We start from the raw sequence: 20041 nt of genomic DNA on the forward strand, positions 1-20041 counted from the left end.
CCGCCTCGCCCGCGCCCCTCACGGGCACCGCCGCGCACCCTCCCCAACGGCCGGCGGGCGTCTGTGGGGGCGCCCCTTTCCCGCCTCTCCCGCTCCCTCCCACCTCTCCCGCGCTCCCTCCTCCCCGCTCCCCCGCCCTCTCCCCCGGCAGCTCCCCGCTCGCTTCCTCCCGCCGCTCCCCGCTGCGCAGAGCGCCGCGCCGGCGGGGGCATGGAGAGCCAGCGCTGCTTCGCCAACCGCTTCGATGACTACCCGGGCAGCCCGGCGGCAGCGCCGGACAGGGAGGCGGCGGTGCCGCTGGTGACGGCCACCATCGAGCGGATCCTGCGGGAGCTGCCGCCCCTGGGCGGCCCCCGCGGCTGCCAGGGCGGGCTGTACGGCGGCGTGGCCGGCGTGGCCTACATGCTCTACCACGTCGCGCAGTGCCCGCTCTTCGCGCCGTCGCGGGAGGCCTACCTGCGGGCGGCCCGCCGCGTCGTGGACGCCTGCCTGCGCTACCAGGAGGGCGGCGGCGAGGCCGACGCCGACACCCGCGCCGCCTTCTTGCTGGGCGGCGCCGGGGTGTACGCGGTGGCGGCACTGGTCTACCGCGCCCTGGGGCTGCCCGACTTCGCCCGGCCGCTGGGCAAGTTCCGGGAGCTGAGCGAGGTCTGCGCCCCGCTCTCCTTCCTCGAGTGCGGCTCCGACGAGCTCTTCGTTGGCCGCGCCGGCTACCTGTGCGCCGCCCTGGTGCTGAAGCAGCGGCTGGGCATGGAGGTAAGGGCAGGGGCGGCGGGGCACCCCCGGGGGGACCGGCCCCGCCGTCGGGGCCGTCGGCGGGTCACCTGGGAGCTGGCGGCCGTACCTCGGGCTGGCAGGGCGGCCTCCCGCCCCGCGCTGCTGCCGCGGCAGGGCAGTGCCCTCGCTCAGATCGCGGCAGAGGGGGCTGCGCCGGTACCGGGGCTCTCAACAAAGAGAAAAAAAAAAGGAAAAAAGAAAAAAAAGGGCCTTTTCCAGCTTGCACTTTGCGGGCACGCTTCAGGAAGAGCCCCGGGAAAGCTTTCTCTAGTAGCTGTTTCTCCGCAGCGCTCCACCCCTAAAATAAAAGATGCATCTTTTGCAAGAGGGGCTGGGGGGCACAGGGCGTGCGGGATGCGGGCCCGCTGCTGGGGCAGGGCTCTGGGAGCAGAGCGCTGCAGGTCGCTCCCGGGGCACGCTGAGAGCATCAGCTGTTGGTTGCCAGGCGGTGAATTATTTGGCAGGAGCAACCCCGGGCTTTTCAAGAATATTTCCGTAAAATGAAGTGGGTGAGAAGAAGAATAGTGTTGGGTAAAACAGAGTGAGGAACCTTATGGTAATAAAGAGGTACTGTGCTATAATTTGCAAGCAATGAACCAGATTTTCAGAGGCACTTGGTTTTACTAACCCCAGCATACGGAAGCTGGTAGTCTTTTGGAAATCTGGCCATGTATTTTGGTGAATGAGAGCTGTTTTTTTCTGGAAGCATGAGATGTGATTATGGTTAAGCATGCTGTTGGTTTCAGTTGTCAGGACTTCTTTACCCTAGGATATTGTCATTGTCAGTGCTGAAATTCAGAGCTTCCACTAACTACAGCATAACAATTAATGAACTGATTATGTTTGCTGCGGTGTTTGTTACTAAGTGGTCAGTGCGGTATCTGAGCAGGCATTTGTTAGATTTTTGCTCCTGTCCTCTTGTCAGGTCCAATCTGTGTTTCCTCTGTTAATCACTGATTTGCAAGTTCATATGCTTCTGGCTTTCTTTCCTCCTGGGAGAGGAAGCAACTATTACAAGTAAATGATGTAAAAACAAGTGGCTCTGCCCCATCCAATACCAGTCACTGCAATCAGAGTACAAGGAAATTCATTTAATGGAGGAGTCAGGAGACTCCGGGGTATCCAGAGAAGGCAAGAAGACTGTTAAGTCCATTCAATGTTTTGATTCTCTTGAACAAAAATTCTTACAGCACTAAGCATTTAAAGTAGTGTACCATACGTGCTAACTGTTTCTTTGTACAGGATTCTGTCTGAAGAACCATAACCATAAAAATGATTATGTTATTCATAACCATTACATAAATAAACTTTTTATTCTGACAGCATTGTCTGTGTGAGGAATGTTTTGTAGATGCATCACAATCCTATGTGCAGTATGCAGCAGTGCCAGCTGGCTGGAATGGTTCTTCACAGAGGAATAAGCCATCCCTGTTAGTTCAGGTTGCACTGGGGGAGTGTGTCCGGTACCCCTGTCAGTGCTTACAATAGTGTCGTAACATACCAGCTGGATGAGATTGCACCTGGACTCTACTGCTTCATTTAATTCCTTCACCCATTTGTTTTACGTCCTTGAGAGCAATCGCTGAACAGTTTGGAGAATAGGTGCAATCACCTCTGACAGGCAGTGCGAAGAAGAGGAAAGCTCTCCTCTCTGTTTGCTTGCTTGCTGAAAAATTATACTTTACGCAGCTGTAGAGAGTTAAACATCCCCACAGATGAGCACAGGTATGCACTTATTGTGGAATCCATTTAGCAGGTGGGTTAAATACAATCATAGAGAGGTTTATTTTGTCAATAAAACATATTCTGTGTCCCCTTCCTGGTGTTTTAATCGGTAAGGTAACATCCTTCCATAATATTATTTATTCTGTCACCACATTGTAATTTTAAATGTATAGTGCAAGAAATAAATCAAAATAATCTAAACTGTTAAGTATTAATAAAACCAACTTTAATTTTTAATTTAAAAAAATAAAACTTGTAATTAAATATTTTGTTCCTTAATGAAGAAAATGATAATGATTTCTAGTCTCAGTGTACTCATGCTTGAGCAAAATTTGGGTCCTTTGATAAATGTTCCTATTGTAATACAGAAATATTTTAATTGGTACATTGCCAGACCAGACCCTGCATCTTTTTACAAATGAAGAAAGGGATGCCCAGAGAGAGTGCATGTCATTTATTACTCAAGGTCAAACGGTAAGCCAGGTACATCCCAGAATAGAAGCAACATCTTGTGACTCCAACCACTTGAAAACGCTACCTCCTGTAATTTGATTGTGCACAGTCTCACATGGCTCATTGCAGCATGTTTTCTTGTTTCCCACATTCTTTTTTTTGAGGACACTGTGCAAACATTTCCAGCACAAAGTGAAATCCATTTCTTACGTTGAAATCCAGCTGCTGCTGCCCACATGGTTGTTTTTTTCCTCTGAGGAAGTCAAGTAGTGACCTATATACAAGAAATTGCTTGTCCTTGAAGAAAGGCTTTTTGAGCAAATCTTACAATTTATGTTGTGGGTTTGGTTTTTGTTTTTTCCAGACAGGGAAGGAAGGATACTGTTTTATTTCAGTAGATGCCAATTTATCTCAGTTTGCTGTGCCCTGATGCTTCAATTTCTTGCTAAAGAATCTCAGTGTTTTAAAGCTTCGTGTGTGCTTCAGAAAGTTAATGGACTGACCTGAAGGATGTTGAATAACATTGACTTCATGTGAAGAAGGCATTTACATTCAGCTGGTTTTCAGAGTTTTAGGCTAATACAGCATTTTTCCCTGATTAATTAATTGGGAGTTTTTGCATGAGTAAGGATTACTTCAACAATCAAGGCTTAACAGGATCTGACTTTCATGATGCACTATGCATTAGGAAATATGTTTGTTTTCATCCTTTCTTTAATTTCCATTACATTGTAGTCTGTGCCTCCCAGGCAGAGGTGGGTAAAATACTGTTTTGGCAGAAACAATGTGTCATTTGTATAAGGTACACATAAATAAGGTGCAGGTACTTTAGCTGTCCTTAACTGCTGTTTCACTGTTCAGGGGAAATTTTGTTTCTGTTCTGTCTTCTTCGGGTACTTCTTTTTCTGATGGTTGGTTCATTAGGTGTTCTTGGGGAATTCTGTCAGTCATGTTTTTAATTCTCTTCACTCAGTCTCTATTTGCTTGTGCAAACAGTAGTAAGACACCGTTAAATGGTGGTCCCATCCCCCTGTTTGAATGGTGGTATTTTATCCTCTCCTCATTTTTTCCTCAGTGATGTTTCTGTCCCATTTCGTGGTTGATGGAGCATGGTGTGTCTTGGTAGTTGCACTTCCTTCTGGCAATGTAACTGTCAGATGATGGAGGAAAAGGTACAGAAGTTCAAGTGGCTTCTTGCATCACCATCTGCTAAGCCTTTTAGCACAGCTGAGGTTTTCTTTTACTAACTGACTGAACCGATGGGCTTGACTGACTTCCACTAGCTCTGGGTTGCAGCAGAAAAGACAGTGTTGGATAGCAGTTTACCACGTAGGAGGCAGGGCAACATTTTGCATGACTGCCTGATGCTATGGTTTCATTAGAGACTGTAGTTTTGAAAGACATCTGAGACACCGTAAAAGACCCTTGCCTGCAGTTGCAGTGGTGACAAGCTGAACCAGCACACTCTGCCAGCAAACACGGCCAAACCAGTTCCCTCGGGGGCTGAGCCACTGGGATGAGTCTCAAGAGCCTGCAGGGACCTTGGGCTCTTTCATGCCATTCTGTGGTTAAGCTTTCTGTCTCTAAGGCAGAGGGCCATCTCAATTTCCTTTTCCAACAAATGCGATGTCATGATTTGCTGTGTGTTTCGGAGGTTGTTGTCCTGTCACAGGGAGGGCATAATTCTGGTGTTATTCTGTTATGGGATGCCCAGAAAGGGCAATGGCTTTTCTAGCAGGACTCCATTGAGTGTAGGGCCCTGCTAAAAAACATACTTACCCTGGCTGCTGTCCATCACCAGAGCCTCTTTTCTCTTGGACCTCACAAGATTGCAAGTCAAGGTGACCAACTTCACCTGGTATGTAGAAAACAGAAAAAGTACCGCTGTGCGATGGCTGGGATCTGGGTGCCACAGCAAGGGAGGTGTGAGGCAGGACTGGCTTTAAAAGGCAGTGGAACAGACTGATGTGCAGTGCATGGGACCTGACGGGTCCAGCCAGTGTATTTCATAATATTCTGGGAGAGAAGATATAAATGAATGAAATGGTTTTCTTTCAACTCCTCAGACATCTTTAGATGATATTACTTGTTCCTCAGAGTCTTCTCTCCACCTAGTGTTTAAAGACTGTCGTAGGTTACTTCACATTTTTTGTCTGTTTTTTTTCAATCTCAGAAAAAAATTCAGAAAGTGTGAGAGGAAGGAGTTTCCTGAATCCTGCCTAGAACATGTTCATTTGCGACTCCTTTAAGTGGGACATGAATGTATTCATGCTGAACATCTTGTTTATGAAAGACACTCGATGGACTCATCTTATAAAGGCAGAAAGGCAAAATACCCACAGAAGAGGTGCACCTCTGAGTGCTGTAGCGCAAAGTCCCCATGTCAGGCTTTTAATCTCACCTACGCCTGAAAGGGAAGGTTGTCCTTTGAGGTGAGATTTCATTCCTTCTCTATGCCAGTTAAAGGCCTTTCTCTCTGTGGAAGGATTTGCGAGTTTATCTGAAACGATGTGGTGTTTGAAATGTCAAATATTGTGGTGCTAGCTGGAGCTGTACTGATTTCATTATTTCATTTGACACAGGCCACTACACAGCCAGGATGTCACTTTTTGTCACAGAGGATTTAAATGAGATACCAGGAAAGACAAAAAGCTTTTTATCCTAGCCTGCCTCTTTTAAATGTACATTCTTCTAGCCATGGTTTCTCAAACCGCACACAGGGGCTAGATTTTGCATTAATTTGCTTAAATTGATGAATTTAAACCGAGAGTTGAAAATGGAAGTTTTCTAAAGTAAACAGTGAAACGAAGGGAATTCTTTACATCTGGATTTTTTTAGAAAGCATTCTGAAATAGTTTGGGTCTACATTTCAGAATTTCTCTGTTTCTCTTCAATAGGGCAACACAAATCTTTTTTATTTTAAACAGCCTTCAAATTCTGCCATGGGGATGCCTTGATAATGGCCACCTGGATTCAGTTCAACTCAGTGGACACTGAATATCAGGTTGTAGAGATAAAGCAGAAAATTTGGGGTTGAAAATGTTGAATTTCAAGTGTATTCTTTAACTGGCAGTAAAAAGCACTGTAGTACAGAGGTTTTGGTGTGGATCCAGCGAGGACTGGACGTTTGATTGACAGAGGTTTAGCCATACACATTATATATTCTGTTGCAGAAATAAGGATTTCAACAGCATATGGCTGAGGAGTCGTATTAATCTGCCATCGTCTTCTAAAAAGACAGTTTTGTACAAAAGCAGTGTCATACCTCTGTATTGCTGTGTGCTGTTGGAAGGATGTTTGCCTATGCAGTAGCATCTTTGTGCTGAAAAAGCAGCCCAAGCAGTAATATTGATGTTATAATATAAGTTTTTAACAAAAAAGAAAGATACTTATCCAGATACGTATCCAAAATAGATCTCTACTTTCCCATCCTTCTGACTCCTTTAAATTTCACATACTGGAAGTTAACTCTTAGGCTTTGTCAGTTGGGTCACCTTCCTCGTCACCACCATGGAGAACTTTTACGTCACCTTTTGGAGTTTGTCTGTACCGCTCCTTTGCCTTCTAGAAGCAGAGGTGTTGAATGCGAAGTGTCTTTGATCTCTGCAGAGAAGAGCGTGCTGCCTCTGTGGCCTTCCTGACTTGAAGAGGAGATCTGCGGAACAAACTGCAGGAATCGGAACAAGGGGCTTTTTTTTGGAAAAGGTGCTAAGTGGTTCTTTGGACCTGTGGAGTGTATCTGGTGACTGGATCTCTGGAAGCAACCGGAGCCCTCAGAGCGTTTGAAGCAGAGAAGGAGGGGATCTCTCCAGCAGAGAGGTGCAGGGCTTGGGTGGAACCTACTGTTCTTCACAGCATTAGTTATTTGTCGTCAATTTGGTGGCACAGTGCAGGAAGTTTCTTAAATCTATTGCCTTAGGTTTTCAGATTTTTGTACGTTGTATTTTATAGATATGTCAAAGAACTTTATTACAATACTGTGTTTCTACAGATAGCTATATTTGACATTTACGTTTTCCTCCATGACAAAGGCTAATAGTGATTTTTTGGCATGGTTCTCACAAGGACCAAAAGCCACAGTTAACTATGTTAACTCACAGTTAAGACCAGATGACATAGCAGAAAGAAAGACTGCATATGTAGAACATGCATATATGGTGGAGTGGGTGAAGGCGGAGGATGGGCCGTCATGGGGAAAAAAGACGTTTGACAGAGGCTGAACAGAGAGGAGAAAAAAAGAGCCAATAAAAAAAAATTATAAAAAAGCAAAAGAATAAGTCACCGGCAAAAATATAAAAATGGAAGGCTGCAGAGGGGTAGCAGAATTCAAAGATGAAGGCAAAAAGGCAAGAAATAACACAGACCCTGGAGCAGGGGAGATTTAAAACTGAAATCAGGTTCTGTGACAAACTGATGTGGATCTGATGGCTAGTGTGCTTGATTTAGAAGATAAAAGTTCAAGAGTAGAAAGTAGAGTAGAGAAAGGGAGAAAACAGGTTAGGGAGCAGGCAGAGGAGTAAACAATATTTTGTTGAGGAAAATTACTATTTTTGTCTGCTTGTTTTTTGTTTGCCACTCTTCTGTCACCATATTCTCTTTGCATGGGCTCATACACTTACAAAAATAGCTGTCATCACATTTGCTGCTTGCAAATTTAGAGCACAACATTATGTCTTATATTCCATATTTTACTTCTCTGAGATAACTACTTGATGTGTGGAAGCAAATACGGGCATTTTCATCAACATTGCTGTTCTTCTTCTGACACTGACATTTTCCTGTTACATGCATATAATGCTATAAATTAGTAGGTAACCTAAATGCTAATGCTGTTGGTAAACCTTAATTTGGTACCAGGCTAAAGAAGCAGAAATATGAAAGACTGAGCTGCTCCTGAGAGGAAGAAAAGAGCAGGAGGCTAACAACAATTACCAGTGAAAGCATAACATCCTCAGCACTTTACAGCACTGAAATGGAGGGATAAAATTAAGCCTTAAGTTTCTCTGTAGTCATTTAATACACATCGTTAGAGCATTGGACTTGTATGTAAATTATAGCACAGCTATGCACCACAACTACCAGGGCCCAAATACAGAAACCGTCCTCTTCTTTCCTCTCTCCTCCATTAAATCAATAGACCCTACATCTCTCTGTTAATTCAGCCAGTCTTAAAATCAACCACCACCCTATTGACAGGTTGTATAAAGACTGCAGAGCAGTTCACTCAGCCAGTAAACTGTTGCTTTCAGCCTTACCTCCAAGCAGTAGAGGAACTCTGTACAGATCTGGGAGGCAATTAAAATGGGTAAGACCCATGGTCCTGCTCTGCTGCTGCTGCTGCAAGAGCATCCCAGCACAGCGTGGTGTAAGGCATTTGCTATAAACGGGGGTTTTGTTTGTCAGCCAACTTCTCTATTCCACCCCCTTTTTAAAAAATCAGAATTAAATATATGCAATCAGGTCACCATTTTTTAAAGACAGTCTGTCAAAATTCCTCTGTGTCTGTCATGCAGTTCTTTGACCATTGACATTCATGAGATTAAGCACCGAGTGATGTTGCATAACCTTCTGTCCACTCCATTACAGCAAAGCTCAATGAAAATGAAAATTGTCAAAAACAATTATTTCTTATCGATGTTGTAGGATTACTTTCAAGTGATAGTTAGTGAGCTGATTAATTTTTCTAGGAATAGCAAGGCAAAATAATTGAAATAGCTATGTCATTTCAGGCAAACATGATGAAGAAGTATCTTAATAGTAGTCCAGGCTGTTGCTGAGTCATTTGGTGTTTCTCAGCTCGGTATATTTTGATGTCTGAGAGCAGAACCGTAAATCTATTTTTGCAGCAGATCAGCATTCCTGAGTTCCTCATTTTAATGACTTAATATCTCTTGTTGAAGAACAGCCGATCAAGAGCAAGATGCAATGGATGTCGGATAGCACTGAATGACCCAGGGAAAAAAAATGTGGCAGATAAATACACCTTCTAGCTGTCCAAGGCATTTAGCTATTTTGTGTGGCTAATCTTTTACTTCACAGATTACTTCTATTTCCTCATTGGTACAATGTTAACGTAATTGAGGATTGTAAGTTGGGGATGTCCTGGTCAAATTTAGATTTCAGTGTCAAGGAAATGGAAGCTGCTTTTAAAAGTGTGTGGGCCTGCGGCTAGAAGCAGCACAAGACAAAGCAGCTCTCCGCTGGTGCGTCAGTGCAGAATTGGAAAATGGTGGCTGTTGCATATTCCATACTGGCAGTGTTCTGCAGTTTGTGTACTCAGTCCTGACAACGAAATGATATCCCTACCAGAATCAAAGAACTGGTTGGCACCTTGAGACGTAATTCAGGCTGCCATCTAACCCCCAGGCAGGTGTACCTGTGCCTGTGTCATCCCTGACAGCCTCTCTAACCTGCTCTTAATACCCCCGGAGTGATAGAGGATCTGCAGTCTGCCTTGACTGTTTGAGACACTGTTTTGTTAGCTTCCCTATTAGAAAGTCTAGCCTAATGACTAATCTGAATCTTGCTGTGATTTAGGCCTGATATTACTTGTCCTGTCCATTGAGAAATAGGGAGAAATTCTGTTCCTTTTTACAGAAGCTCTTCATATATTTCAAGACTGTTATAATTTCTACCCTTAATCTTCTCTAAACAAACAATCCTAATCCTTCCAAGGATGTGTCATGTTTTCTACACCTCTAGTTGTTCCCATTGCACTCTGCCAGACTCCCTCCAGCCTTTCCTGAAGAGTGCCAGAAGTTGGACGCATGGTTCTGGCACAGGCCTTTCTAACTGAGCAGAGAGGTAACTTTGTGTTTCTTCCAGGTCTTGTTTCTATTTATACAACTCAGTAAGGTGTTTGTATCTCACACCAGGATGACACTGACTCACATCCAGCTCATGATCTGCTATTATCCAGCAGTCTTTTAATGGGCTGCTGCTACACGGGCAGGTATTCATTAGGAAAAGCCTCTGAACAAGTGAAGTAGGTAGGGGTCATGTAAAGCCAGGGAATCATTGAACCGCAGAAGCTGTGCTGTGATACTCAAAATGAGAAGCTTCTTCAACTGGAGGAGCTTTGTTTCATTAATGCCAACTAGAGAATCTCCTTTCCTTTGTTCCCTGAATAAAACCAGGGATATGTTACTCTATGTTGTAATGCCAGATGTGCCATTATGTATTCAGGGGACATTTGTGAAGTAATAGGGTTCCTTTGTGGAAGTATAGTTGGAACAAAATATTTGAGAGGACCATATTAAATCAATTATTTTGTCCACATTAGAAATCAAGGAAGAAGTGTCTGGAGGTTAAACTTAGTCTGTTCCTGTGATTTACTTTTGTTGCTAATGTAAAGATAAAGCTCAGTGTTGTCTCTCTCCCAAGTTCTGTCATCTTCAGTGAGGGCCATTTTATATATTATTGGATTGTTCTGTCATCTTCAGTGAGGGCCATTTTATATATTATTGGATTCACCAGCACAAGTCAATGGAAATCTCTCCTTTTATTTTTATAAAAGTTTCTTATAGCTTAATCCAACATCACCAGATCTGGTTTTTTTGGCTTACTGGAACTGTCCTAACAAAAGCAAAGATTGTCTTGTAGTAAAGTAATACTACAGGCGGGGGTTGGAAGCGTCACTCATGCCATAGATGTTCATAGAACTTCGAGCGTGCCGTTTTCACTAAGGTTCTTCATACCTTTGTAAAGCTAACTCCTGATCTCTAGCTATTTCTGCTTGCCATCTGTGAGATGGCTAATGTTATACTTAATTATTTTAGTTTTCCAAGGCTAAGCCAGTGATTAATTAGTCAAAATTACAGTTATAATAGCAACGGACCCCAAGATACACATTCCACATATAGCTGTTTAAATTTAATCAGACATAAGTTGGTCAAATATGAACTTGGGGAAGATTCTTAGTAGTAGAACAGCAAAACAAACTTCTTCAGGCTCTTTAAATAAATATTGATTTGTTTGTCCTTGGTCTTGCAGAGCTGAATTAATCATGAGCTTTCTTATGCCAGGCTGCCATTTTTGTATGTACACATTTTTTATTATGCCAGCAAAAATACCTGGGAATAATGCTTATACAACTGCTACATATCCAGAAGACAAAATTTAGACAGAGTTATAGTAGGAGTGCATTTGTTCTATTTTGATTTTGTTCTCTAAGCACTGTGGGACTGCTAGCTTATTTTGGTAAAACAAATATTGTGAGGTAGATTTTTAAAAAACCACACAGGTAAGCTGAGTCAAACTCAGAGCTGAATCTAAAGATTTCTAGAGGAGTAAAAGCCACACCATCTGGCTGAATCAACATACTCACTTACGTTTGGATTTGGCTCAGTCATAGAGCCACAGAATGGCCAAGGCTGGAAGGCACCTCTGGAGATCTTCTGGTCCAGACCCCTGCTCAGAGCAAGGCTGGCAAGAGCAGGTTGCTCAGGGCCGTGTCCACTTGGTTTTGAGTATCTCCACTTGACAACCTACCTGGGCAACCTGTGGCCGTGTTTGGCCACCCTCACAATAAAAAAGCATTCTCTTTTCTATTTATGTTCTGTCACTGGGCACTGCTGAGAAGAGCCTGGCTCTGTCTTCTTTACTCCGTCCCATCAGGTGTTTATACACGTTGATAAAGTCTCCCCTGAGCCTTCTCTTCTCCAGGCTGAACAATCCCTGAGTTAGCACATGGAAAGCACCCATGGAGAGCCAGAAAAATTAAATGTGATTCCCATAAATTGCAGTCATTCCTGCTCCATTTGCGTCTTTCCCCAAAAGCAGTCTCACAATGCTGTTCCACCTCCTCTGACTTCTCCTAGTACCGTGAGCAGGCAAAGGATTGCAGTTTTTTCCCCTGCAGCTGCAAACAGGGAAGAGCCTGAAGTCCAAAAGGATCAAAAGTAGCCATTCAGCACCACACTCTGCCACAGAGCCTTGAACACCGGTTGCATCCCTCCTTGTCAATCTTTACTGTGTCAAGGAAGGGCAAAATCTTCCCCCAGTAACTAAGTATTACGGTTGACCAAATTACTCCTAGTTCTTGCGGGTAATTGGGAAAGTTTTGGATCCGAAGAGCTTTAGTGTAACGGATTTAAAAAATATGAAGAGTCTTAGAGTGTACTGTGGCCCAAGGGCTTCTTCAGTGCCTTGCACCCCTGCAGCACTGAACATCTGTTAGTGAAAACGTCTGGATGATTGTAAGAGGTGGACAATGCCCCACAGTAAAAGGCAGACAAGAAATACCCTAAAAGTACCTGTACCCCTGAGCTATGGAAAGATTATTTCCTAAGCCTCCATGTTAATCAAGCACCTCAGATTGCTGTTTGCCAGTGGACAAGGGGAGTTCTGTGTCCCACATTATGTGTGAGGAGCCAAGGGTGCATCAGGGGAAGAAGGCAAAACCTTTTTTCCGAAAGCTGAGTTATAGGCCACGGGTGATAAAACGTTCTTCCTGGTGTCTGCAGATAGCCAGGACACCCCTCAAGCACCGGAGCTGTGAGGGAGGTTCTTTTCTGTTGTTTTTTTTATGGGATCTTTTCAAATTTTGCAAGACAGATACTGGAGGACTTTTGTGTCCTGCTGGGTCCTTGAAGTGAAGCTGCTTTACTCCAAGGGCGTCGTAATATTAAGCACACAGAATATGTAGGCAAGGTATCTGACAAAAAATTTTAAATACATGTAGGTTGACTTAACAAGCTTGACTTGGAAAACACATTTTGTCATCCATAGGTCCAGAAATAGCTGGTCAGGCCCTTCTGTCGCACTTTGCACGGTTCTTCCTATGTAGGGCTGTAGAGAGTGATCGTGTAAAATGACAAATCCAGCAAAAGAGAAGCATGGCATTGAGTGCTACTAGGGCAGCAACAACACAATGTAATTTGTAGCATGAGGAAATAGTAATTCCCGTCAGTTAATTGTACAGCACTTTGAGATCTTCAAATGCAAGGTAATGGCTAAGTGCAGTGAATGTTTGTTTATTATTGGTGGTGGTGATACGATTTGTCTCATGGCTCTCAATCCTCTTCCTTCTTTCTGTGTGAAGTTTGAACTCTTTTAGAGTAATCTGAACTGTGCCTTCTGGCACAGCAGCGTCTTCTTCCCAAAGCATGCTTGATTTATACACAGTCACAACTGAGAATAAGTTAAGCAAAGGGAAGACTGATAACACTTTCCTAATTTTATTATAGTACCAAATGGCAATCTTTTAACCAGGAGAAAAGTACAGGTGGTGATCCCATTACTTACCAAGCAAGCTACACTTCAAAGAGTGCAGTATCCCAAACTTCCTCAAATTAATCCCATGACTCTTACTCTGCCCTTGAAATCTGGCAGTATTGAATTATAAGTGACTGTCTGTATCTGAAGTATGACTTGAATTGTATTTGGAGTTGTGGGCGTATTTCCAGGCAATGCTAATGGCACAGTATGCTACTGGAAACTCTTTTGTTACTGTCTTTTGCTTCAGAACTGTCTTTGGCGATGTGCCTGTGAGGATCTAGGAGCCACATACAGATCATCAGGATTTTTACTACATCAGACTGCTACCACAGTCTAAGAGTAGGGTGAAATTCAGATGACTCAGAGGACTCGATCACCTTCATCTGGTTTTTCTGCATTACGTTGTCAGCATTCTTCTTGCAGCTTAAGTTGGTATTTCATTCAGCGGCTTATTGGCATGGCACAAATTGCAGATCATCATGCAAAGTAAAAGTGGCATGATGCTAGCATGGAGTTCTCTAGAATTACCTTTGCTTGAAAGCAATGCTGGTGCTACTTCAAAGTCACTTAATTTATGCTTCTGTTAGCCTGTGAATGGTGCTGTTTTGTCATTTACCTCATTTAACTAATTTCACAGTTAGCCACATTGTTCTTCAGCTGGAAATATTTAGACATACTTCTAGATGTCATACGCCTCATAAATACCTGCATAATAGAATGATACATGAACGATACAAGGAGCATGACTTAGAAGAATAAAGAAGTCTTGGGAGACAAACAAGATCACTTGTTGTAAATAACAGAATTATAAAATTAGTGGCTGATGAAAGAGCAGTAGCCAATATCCTGTTTACATTTGAATAGGGCTTTTGATGCAGTGTCAAAGATAGTCTTCCTTGAAAACTTAATTCGTGCTGGCTTGGATGAGGACATTGTGGATTTGGAATTGGCTGAAAGACCACAAGCAAAGCTAATCATAACCACTAGTAAAGGATTGATTTAAGAACCAGCCTTATTTATTATCTTCATTAATGATCCAGAAGAGGCAGCTCACTGGATAAGAATTGCTTTGGCTTTTAAACTGAGACAGGTGCCAAATACCATACACAGGCAGAGGGAAAGTATGAAAACAGCTCAGGAGATTAAAAAATTAGCTGAAACAAGTTTTATTTTTAGCAGTACAAGCACATGTTTCTGGGGAGAATTATCTATAATACTTATCCTCTATGCTAGGAAGAAGCTGAGATTCAAGTAAGCTGAACATGACAGGGCCTGAGTTACTTGTGTACTCAGTTCACGTGAGTGTTAGCATATTGTCTGCATGTGTGCTGCATCATTGCTCGTACATTGGGATGTAAGATGGTAGCGCATCAGAGTTCTACGCTTACTTTAATGTAAATTAACATTATGTTTCTTTGCATTCATTCTGCATGGGAATGAACAGCTAATATAAAGGAAAAGTCGTAACCAGTCCTGATAGAGGTTAACACAACATGGCATTCAGAAGGTCAATGACGCTTTGGACTGCCTACACAGCTGTACCACCCAACAGAGATATTATGGATTCATTCTCTATGATTCTTCAGGCCTTTCCATTGCCTAAAACCCACTCTAGATGCCAAGACCCGAAAGTTTTGTAGTCAAAACTTTCCCCTGCTGGTGACTAAGGTTGGATATGCCTAAATGTCCAAGGCATCTAGTTTATGCCCTTGAAGTCTTCTGGGCATCTTTTGATAGGCATGCAAATCCTGAGAGTGCTGCATTGTGGGGCACGTAAACCACGCCAAAATTCATGAGCCAGCGGCTGCATCACTCACCATCCGTGGAGCTTTGGTACAGATTTATAGTGCTCTCTTTTCTCCATGGTGTTTATGCAACTCCTTCCAGTTGCCTTCCCACAGTAGTAGCAGTTCGCACTCCATCTCACCTGCTGCACTCACCTCTACCTCCTCCGAAGGAGGCTGTAAAGCTGCAGCTGGGGAGCACGTCCCACCCAGCTCCTCTCTCCCCGTTGCAGTCTTTCCCAGTTTGCTGGAGCTGCTCTTCTCACAGACCCCCAGGCAGGGTCTGGCTTGCTGTGGAGTAAAAGCGAACTAAGCATCGTGTCTTTTTCCATTAGCAAGGGCAGAATGTGTTCACCTCTCATGATCCTTCCAGGTTTTAAGACCAAATTGCTCTGAGCAAATTACAGTCCAAGTGGGGGTCATAGTCTCTTCCTTTTTGTATGCAGCAGCGTTGAGATTTCATTACTAACCTGGTAATTCAAATTCACATCCCTTCTTTTTCTGACACAGTGTTAAGAATTTAAGCTGATGCCTCTAAGCCGAGTGTGCCGATGGCTAGAGCAAGTCTCTCTTACAGCAGCTCTGTTTGAAATTACTTATATAAAATACTCAAATGTTCTTCAGATCAGGGCCTGCAGGGAAGTGCCCCAAACTCCAGGCTCCAAAGTCACTCTGTTTCTTTGTCACCTAAAGCGTAAGCATGGAAAGAAACTTGTTCCTGCACGGCAGAGACACACTACTTACAGAACAGCTTTGAGTAACAGCGATCAAACTGTGTTACATACAGCACAACATGGACATTGTCCAAACAGTTGAATGCTTCCACTTGCTTGCAGTGAGGAGCACAGTAGTATACAAACAAATTTTTCTTCCTTGGGATTTGTTTCCAATGCTCCATCTGGTTTAGTTATCTTGTACCAGTATTAGATGGCTCAGAGTAGCTGCACAAATGTCTGTGGAGGGTAATTTTGAAATGTGTTGTCTGTAACATGCCTAACCTGCATTTTTTAAGGACTGGCTTTATGCTCTGAAGCTCAAGGGTCTACCTTTCTTCCAGAACTATTGAGCTGAGTTCTGGAAGTTGATTGTACGACTTGGCCTTGCAACATCTGTCAGGAATAAATGTTCATACATTGTAATATTTGATGAGTTGAAAGGTGATAAAATATTTAGTTAAACAACACAGGCTCTGAAGAATTGTAAATTAATTCAATTGGAGTGGTGGGGCACTTCTGGCAGTTAACCCAAAAATCTTTTTACAAAGTTCTCACCTTAATTCTTGAGAGATTCAGCTGGTTTCTTAAAATTCCACAGTGTGAGTGTGCTCAGATAAATTTTGCAGAAATAAATTCCCTAGCTTACTTGAGTCTTGGGTGAGCAGATAGGTATTTTGTCTTTAAACTTGCTGCTTTTCACAAGCTATCGTTTTGTTCTTATATTACAAGATAAAATAACTTTTTGTGTTCTTTATCACATTAATTACCTCCTGTCCAGAAAATAAATGTTGCAGTCTTTTTAGCTTCACTTCTTAGGAGAATCTCTACTTGTCTCTAAAATATATGTTTCTGCTTGATTTTTTTTATTTTATTTTATTTTGATAATGGAAGAACAGATCTGGAGAAATATCAGAAGAAAGAACAAAACAATGACTGCAAAAATAGCTTTTTAATAACCATTTCAATATTATTCTTATGCATCCTAACACTTTCTGTTTGCTTTCTACAGTGCTGCAATACATTAAGCAGAGATTTTCGCTGAGCTGTTCACAGCGCTATGCAAATTGTCACATATAGTTTAGGTCCATGAGTGTAAGATTTTGAGAAGGTCAAGGACTCCTCTAAGGTACTGAACTCTTACAACTGTGCGCGTATTATACAGCCACTATCAGGGCATTCCATGCATTCCTGTGTAGCATCTTAATGTGTAAACCCAAACTTTTATTGGTTGTAAATGAGGAAAAAAAAACCCCAAAACATTGAAAGCATTGCAGTTGGGAGCCTCTAACTGGCAGAAAATGTGTTCTCTTTCTTGAACCATAATTTGAAACAGATGAAGAAAATAATATTATTTTGATTTTCTCTTCTTCTGGAGTTCATCTCTGCAAGTTTAACACAGTAACAAGCTGTAAAGTCTTCTATGGTTAGTTTTCCAAATGCTGCTTTCTGTAGCAGAATTCATTAGCAATCAGTACGATTGTTCTGAGTTGGGAACAAAACAGTTGGGGTTTGCGTTTGGGTAGAAGAGCACAAAATGGATGCTCTGCCTCGGCCTTCCCTCTCAGCCACTCTCCCCCCCCATAATTTTTTTTTTGGTTCTCACACTTCTGCCACGAGGCTTTGAGGAGGCATATCTGCTTTCTTACTTAGTTCACTAAGCCTGTGAATGAAGTATGCTCACTCGTATAGAGGGAGGAGGTCTGAACACTTGGAAAACAAGCCTAAAGGCACTAGAGGTAGACTGGGAATTGTTGCATGAGGAAGATAAGAGGACAGGATGATGATGAAAGATGAGGAATTCAGTATCTTTAAAATGAAGAGGAAAAAACCATAAGGCTGCTTAATAATGTATAGAATGAAGTCTCTGTCTTCTTGTGTTTCAAATGTACCCGCCATATTTTATGAGTTGCAGCCATGTGAACAATGCTAAACAAAACTCTGAGGAAGCCAAAAAAAGGAGGAACAAATTAGGTTGTTATACGCAGCAACCCACTTCATATGTATAAGTAAATGGATGTGTAATTGCTTACATTGTAATATTTGATTAGTTGAAAAGTGATAAAATGTTTTTCACAGGTGTACTCCAGGCCCAAACCTGTAGTCCTTACAGAAAAAATTTCCCCCTGGAAAACAGTGGAAATTTGACCTGTCCCATACGATCACAGCTGCATCTGTGAACCCTGACCCAGCATAACAGCTTGAAAGGCAAATGAATTCCTGTTAAACTTAATATCGAGAGAGATCAGATAGTTCACAGAATCACAGATCACAGAATCAGTACGGTTGGAAAAGACCTGTAAGATCATCGAGTCCAACCTGGAAAAAAAAAAAAAAAAAAAAAAACCAAAAAAACCAAACAAACAAAAAAAAACCACAAAACCCACGCCACACAACAACAACAACAAGCCACAACCCACCCAACACCACACAGCACCATGTCCATCAAGCTACATCCCACAATGCCACATCCACACGCTCCTTGAATACCTCCAGGGAGGGTGACTCTACCACCTCCCTGGGCAGCCTATTCCAATGTTTCACTACTCTCTCAGTAAAGAACTTTTTCCTAATATCCAGCCTGAACCTCCCCTGGTGCAACTTGAGGCCATTTCCTCTTGTCCTGTCACTAGTCACTTGGGAGAAGAGACCAACACCCACCTCTCTGCAACCCCCTTTCAGGTAGTTGTAGAGAGCGATAAGGTCTCCCCTCAGCCTCCTCTTCTCCAGGCTAAACAACCCCAGCTCCCTCAGCCGCTCCTCATCAGACTTGTGTTCCAGACCCCTCACCAGCTTCGTCGCCCTTCTCTGGACACGCTCCAGCACCTCTATGTCCTTCTTGTAGTGAGGGGCCCAAAACTGAACACAGTATTCGAGGTGCGGCCTCACCAGAGCCGAGTACAGAGGCATGATCACCTCCCTGCTCCTGCTGGCCACACCATTTCTGATACAAGCCAGGATGCCGTTGGCCTTCTTGGCCACCTGGGCACACTGCTGGCTCATATTCAGCCGGCTGTCGATCAACACCCCCAGGTCCTTTTTTGCGGGGGAACTTTCCAGCCACTCATCCCCAAGCCTGTAGCGTTGCCTGGGGTTGTTGTGGCCGAAGTGTAGAACCCGGCACTTGGCCTTATTGAACTTCATCCGGTTGGCCTCAGCCCATCGATCCAGCCTGTCCAGATCCCTCTGCAGAGCCTTCCTACCCTCAAGCAGATCAACACTCCCTCCCAACTTGATGTCGTCTGCAAACTTGCTGAGGGAGCACTCTATCCCCTCATCCAGATCATCAATGAAGACATTAAACAAGACCGGTCCCAAAACTGAGCCCTGGGGGACTCCGCTTGTGACCGGCCGCCAGCTGGATTTCACCCCATTCACCACAACTCTCTGGGCTCGGCCATCCAGCCAGTTTTTTACCCAGCGAAGAGTGTACCTGTCTAAACCACGAGCCGCCAGCTTCTCTAGGAGAATACTGAGGGGAACAGTGTCAAAGGCTTTGCTGAAGTCCAGGTAGACAACATCAACAGCCTTCCCCTCACCTGGTCATAGAAGGAGATCAGGTTGGTCAAGCAGGACCTGCCCTTCATGAACCCGTGCTGGCTTGGCCTGATCCCTTGAGTATCCTGCACATGTCCCGTGAGTGCCCTCAAGATGAGCCTCTCCATAACCTTCCCCGGCACCGAGGTCAGGCTGACAGGCCTGTAGTTCCCCGGATCCTCCTTCCAACCCTTCTTGTAGATGGGCGTCACGTTGGCAAGCCTCCAGTCATCCGGGACCTCCCCCGTTGACCAGGACTGTTGATAAATGATGGAGAGCGGCTTGGCAAGCTCCTCCGCCAGCTCCCTCAGCACCCTTGGGTGGATGCCATCAGGCCCCATAGACTTATGAGTGTCCAGGTGGCATAGCAGGTCGTTAACTGCTTCCTCCTGGATCATGGGGAGCCTATTTTGCCCTCCATCCCTGTCATCCAGCTCAGGGGGACGGATACCCTGAGGATACCTGGTGTGGCTGTTAAAGACTGAGGCAAAGAAGGCATTAAGTACCTCAGCCTTTTCCTCATCCTTCGTGACAATGTTCCCCGCCGCATCCAGTAGAGGATGGAGATCCTCCTTGGCCCTCTTCTTGTTGTTAATGTATTTATAGAAGCTTTTTTTGTTGTCCCTCACGACCGTGGCCAGGTTGACCTCTAGCTGGGCTTTCGCCTTCCTAATTCCCTCCCTGCATGACCGAACGAGGTCCTTGTATTCTTCTTCACTTGCCTGCCCCTTTTTCCAGAGGTGGTAAGTTCTCTTTTTTTCCCCAAGCCTCAGCATAAGCTCCTTGTTCAGCCAGGCCGGCCGTCTTCCCCGCCGGCTCTTCTTACGTTCTGTC

The 20041-nt window shown here is 44.0% G+C and overlaps 1 protein-coding gene across 1 annotated transcript in view; it reads left to right on the forward strand.

The window, feature by feature from the left end:
* Positions 1 to 210: 210 nt before the first annotated feature.
* The window catches only part of LANCL3 (LanC like family member 3), a 35054-nt gene continuing 15223 nt past the window's right edge, over positions 211 to 20041 (forward strand). Inside the window, exon 1 of the mRNA XM_059825287.1 lies at positions 211 to 756. Within this exon, the coding sequence (XP_059681270.1) occupies positions 211 to 756 (546 nt within the window). The remainder of the gene's footprint in view (positions 757 to 20041) is intronic.

This window comes from Gavia stellata, chromosome 1 (assembly GCF_030936135.1).
Source record: "Gavia stellata isolate bGavSte3 chromosome 1, bGavSte3.hap2, whole genome shotgun sequence".
NCBI lineage: Eukaryota > Metazoa > Chordata > Aves > Gaviiformes > Gaviidae > Gavia > Gavia stellata.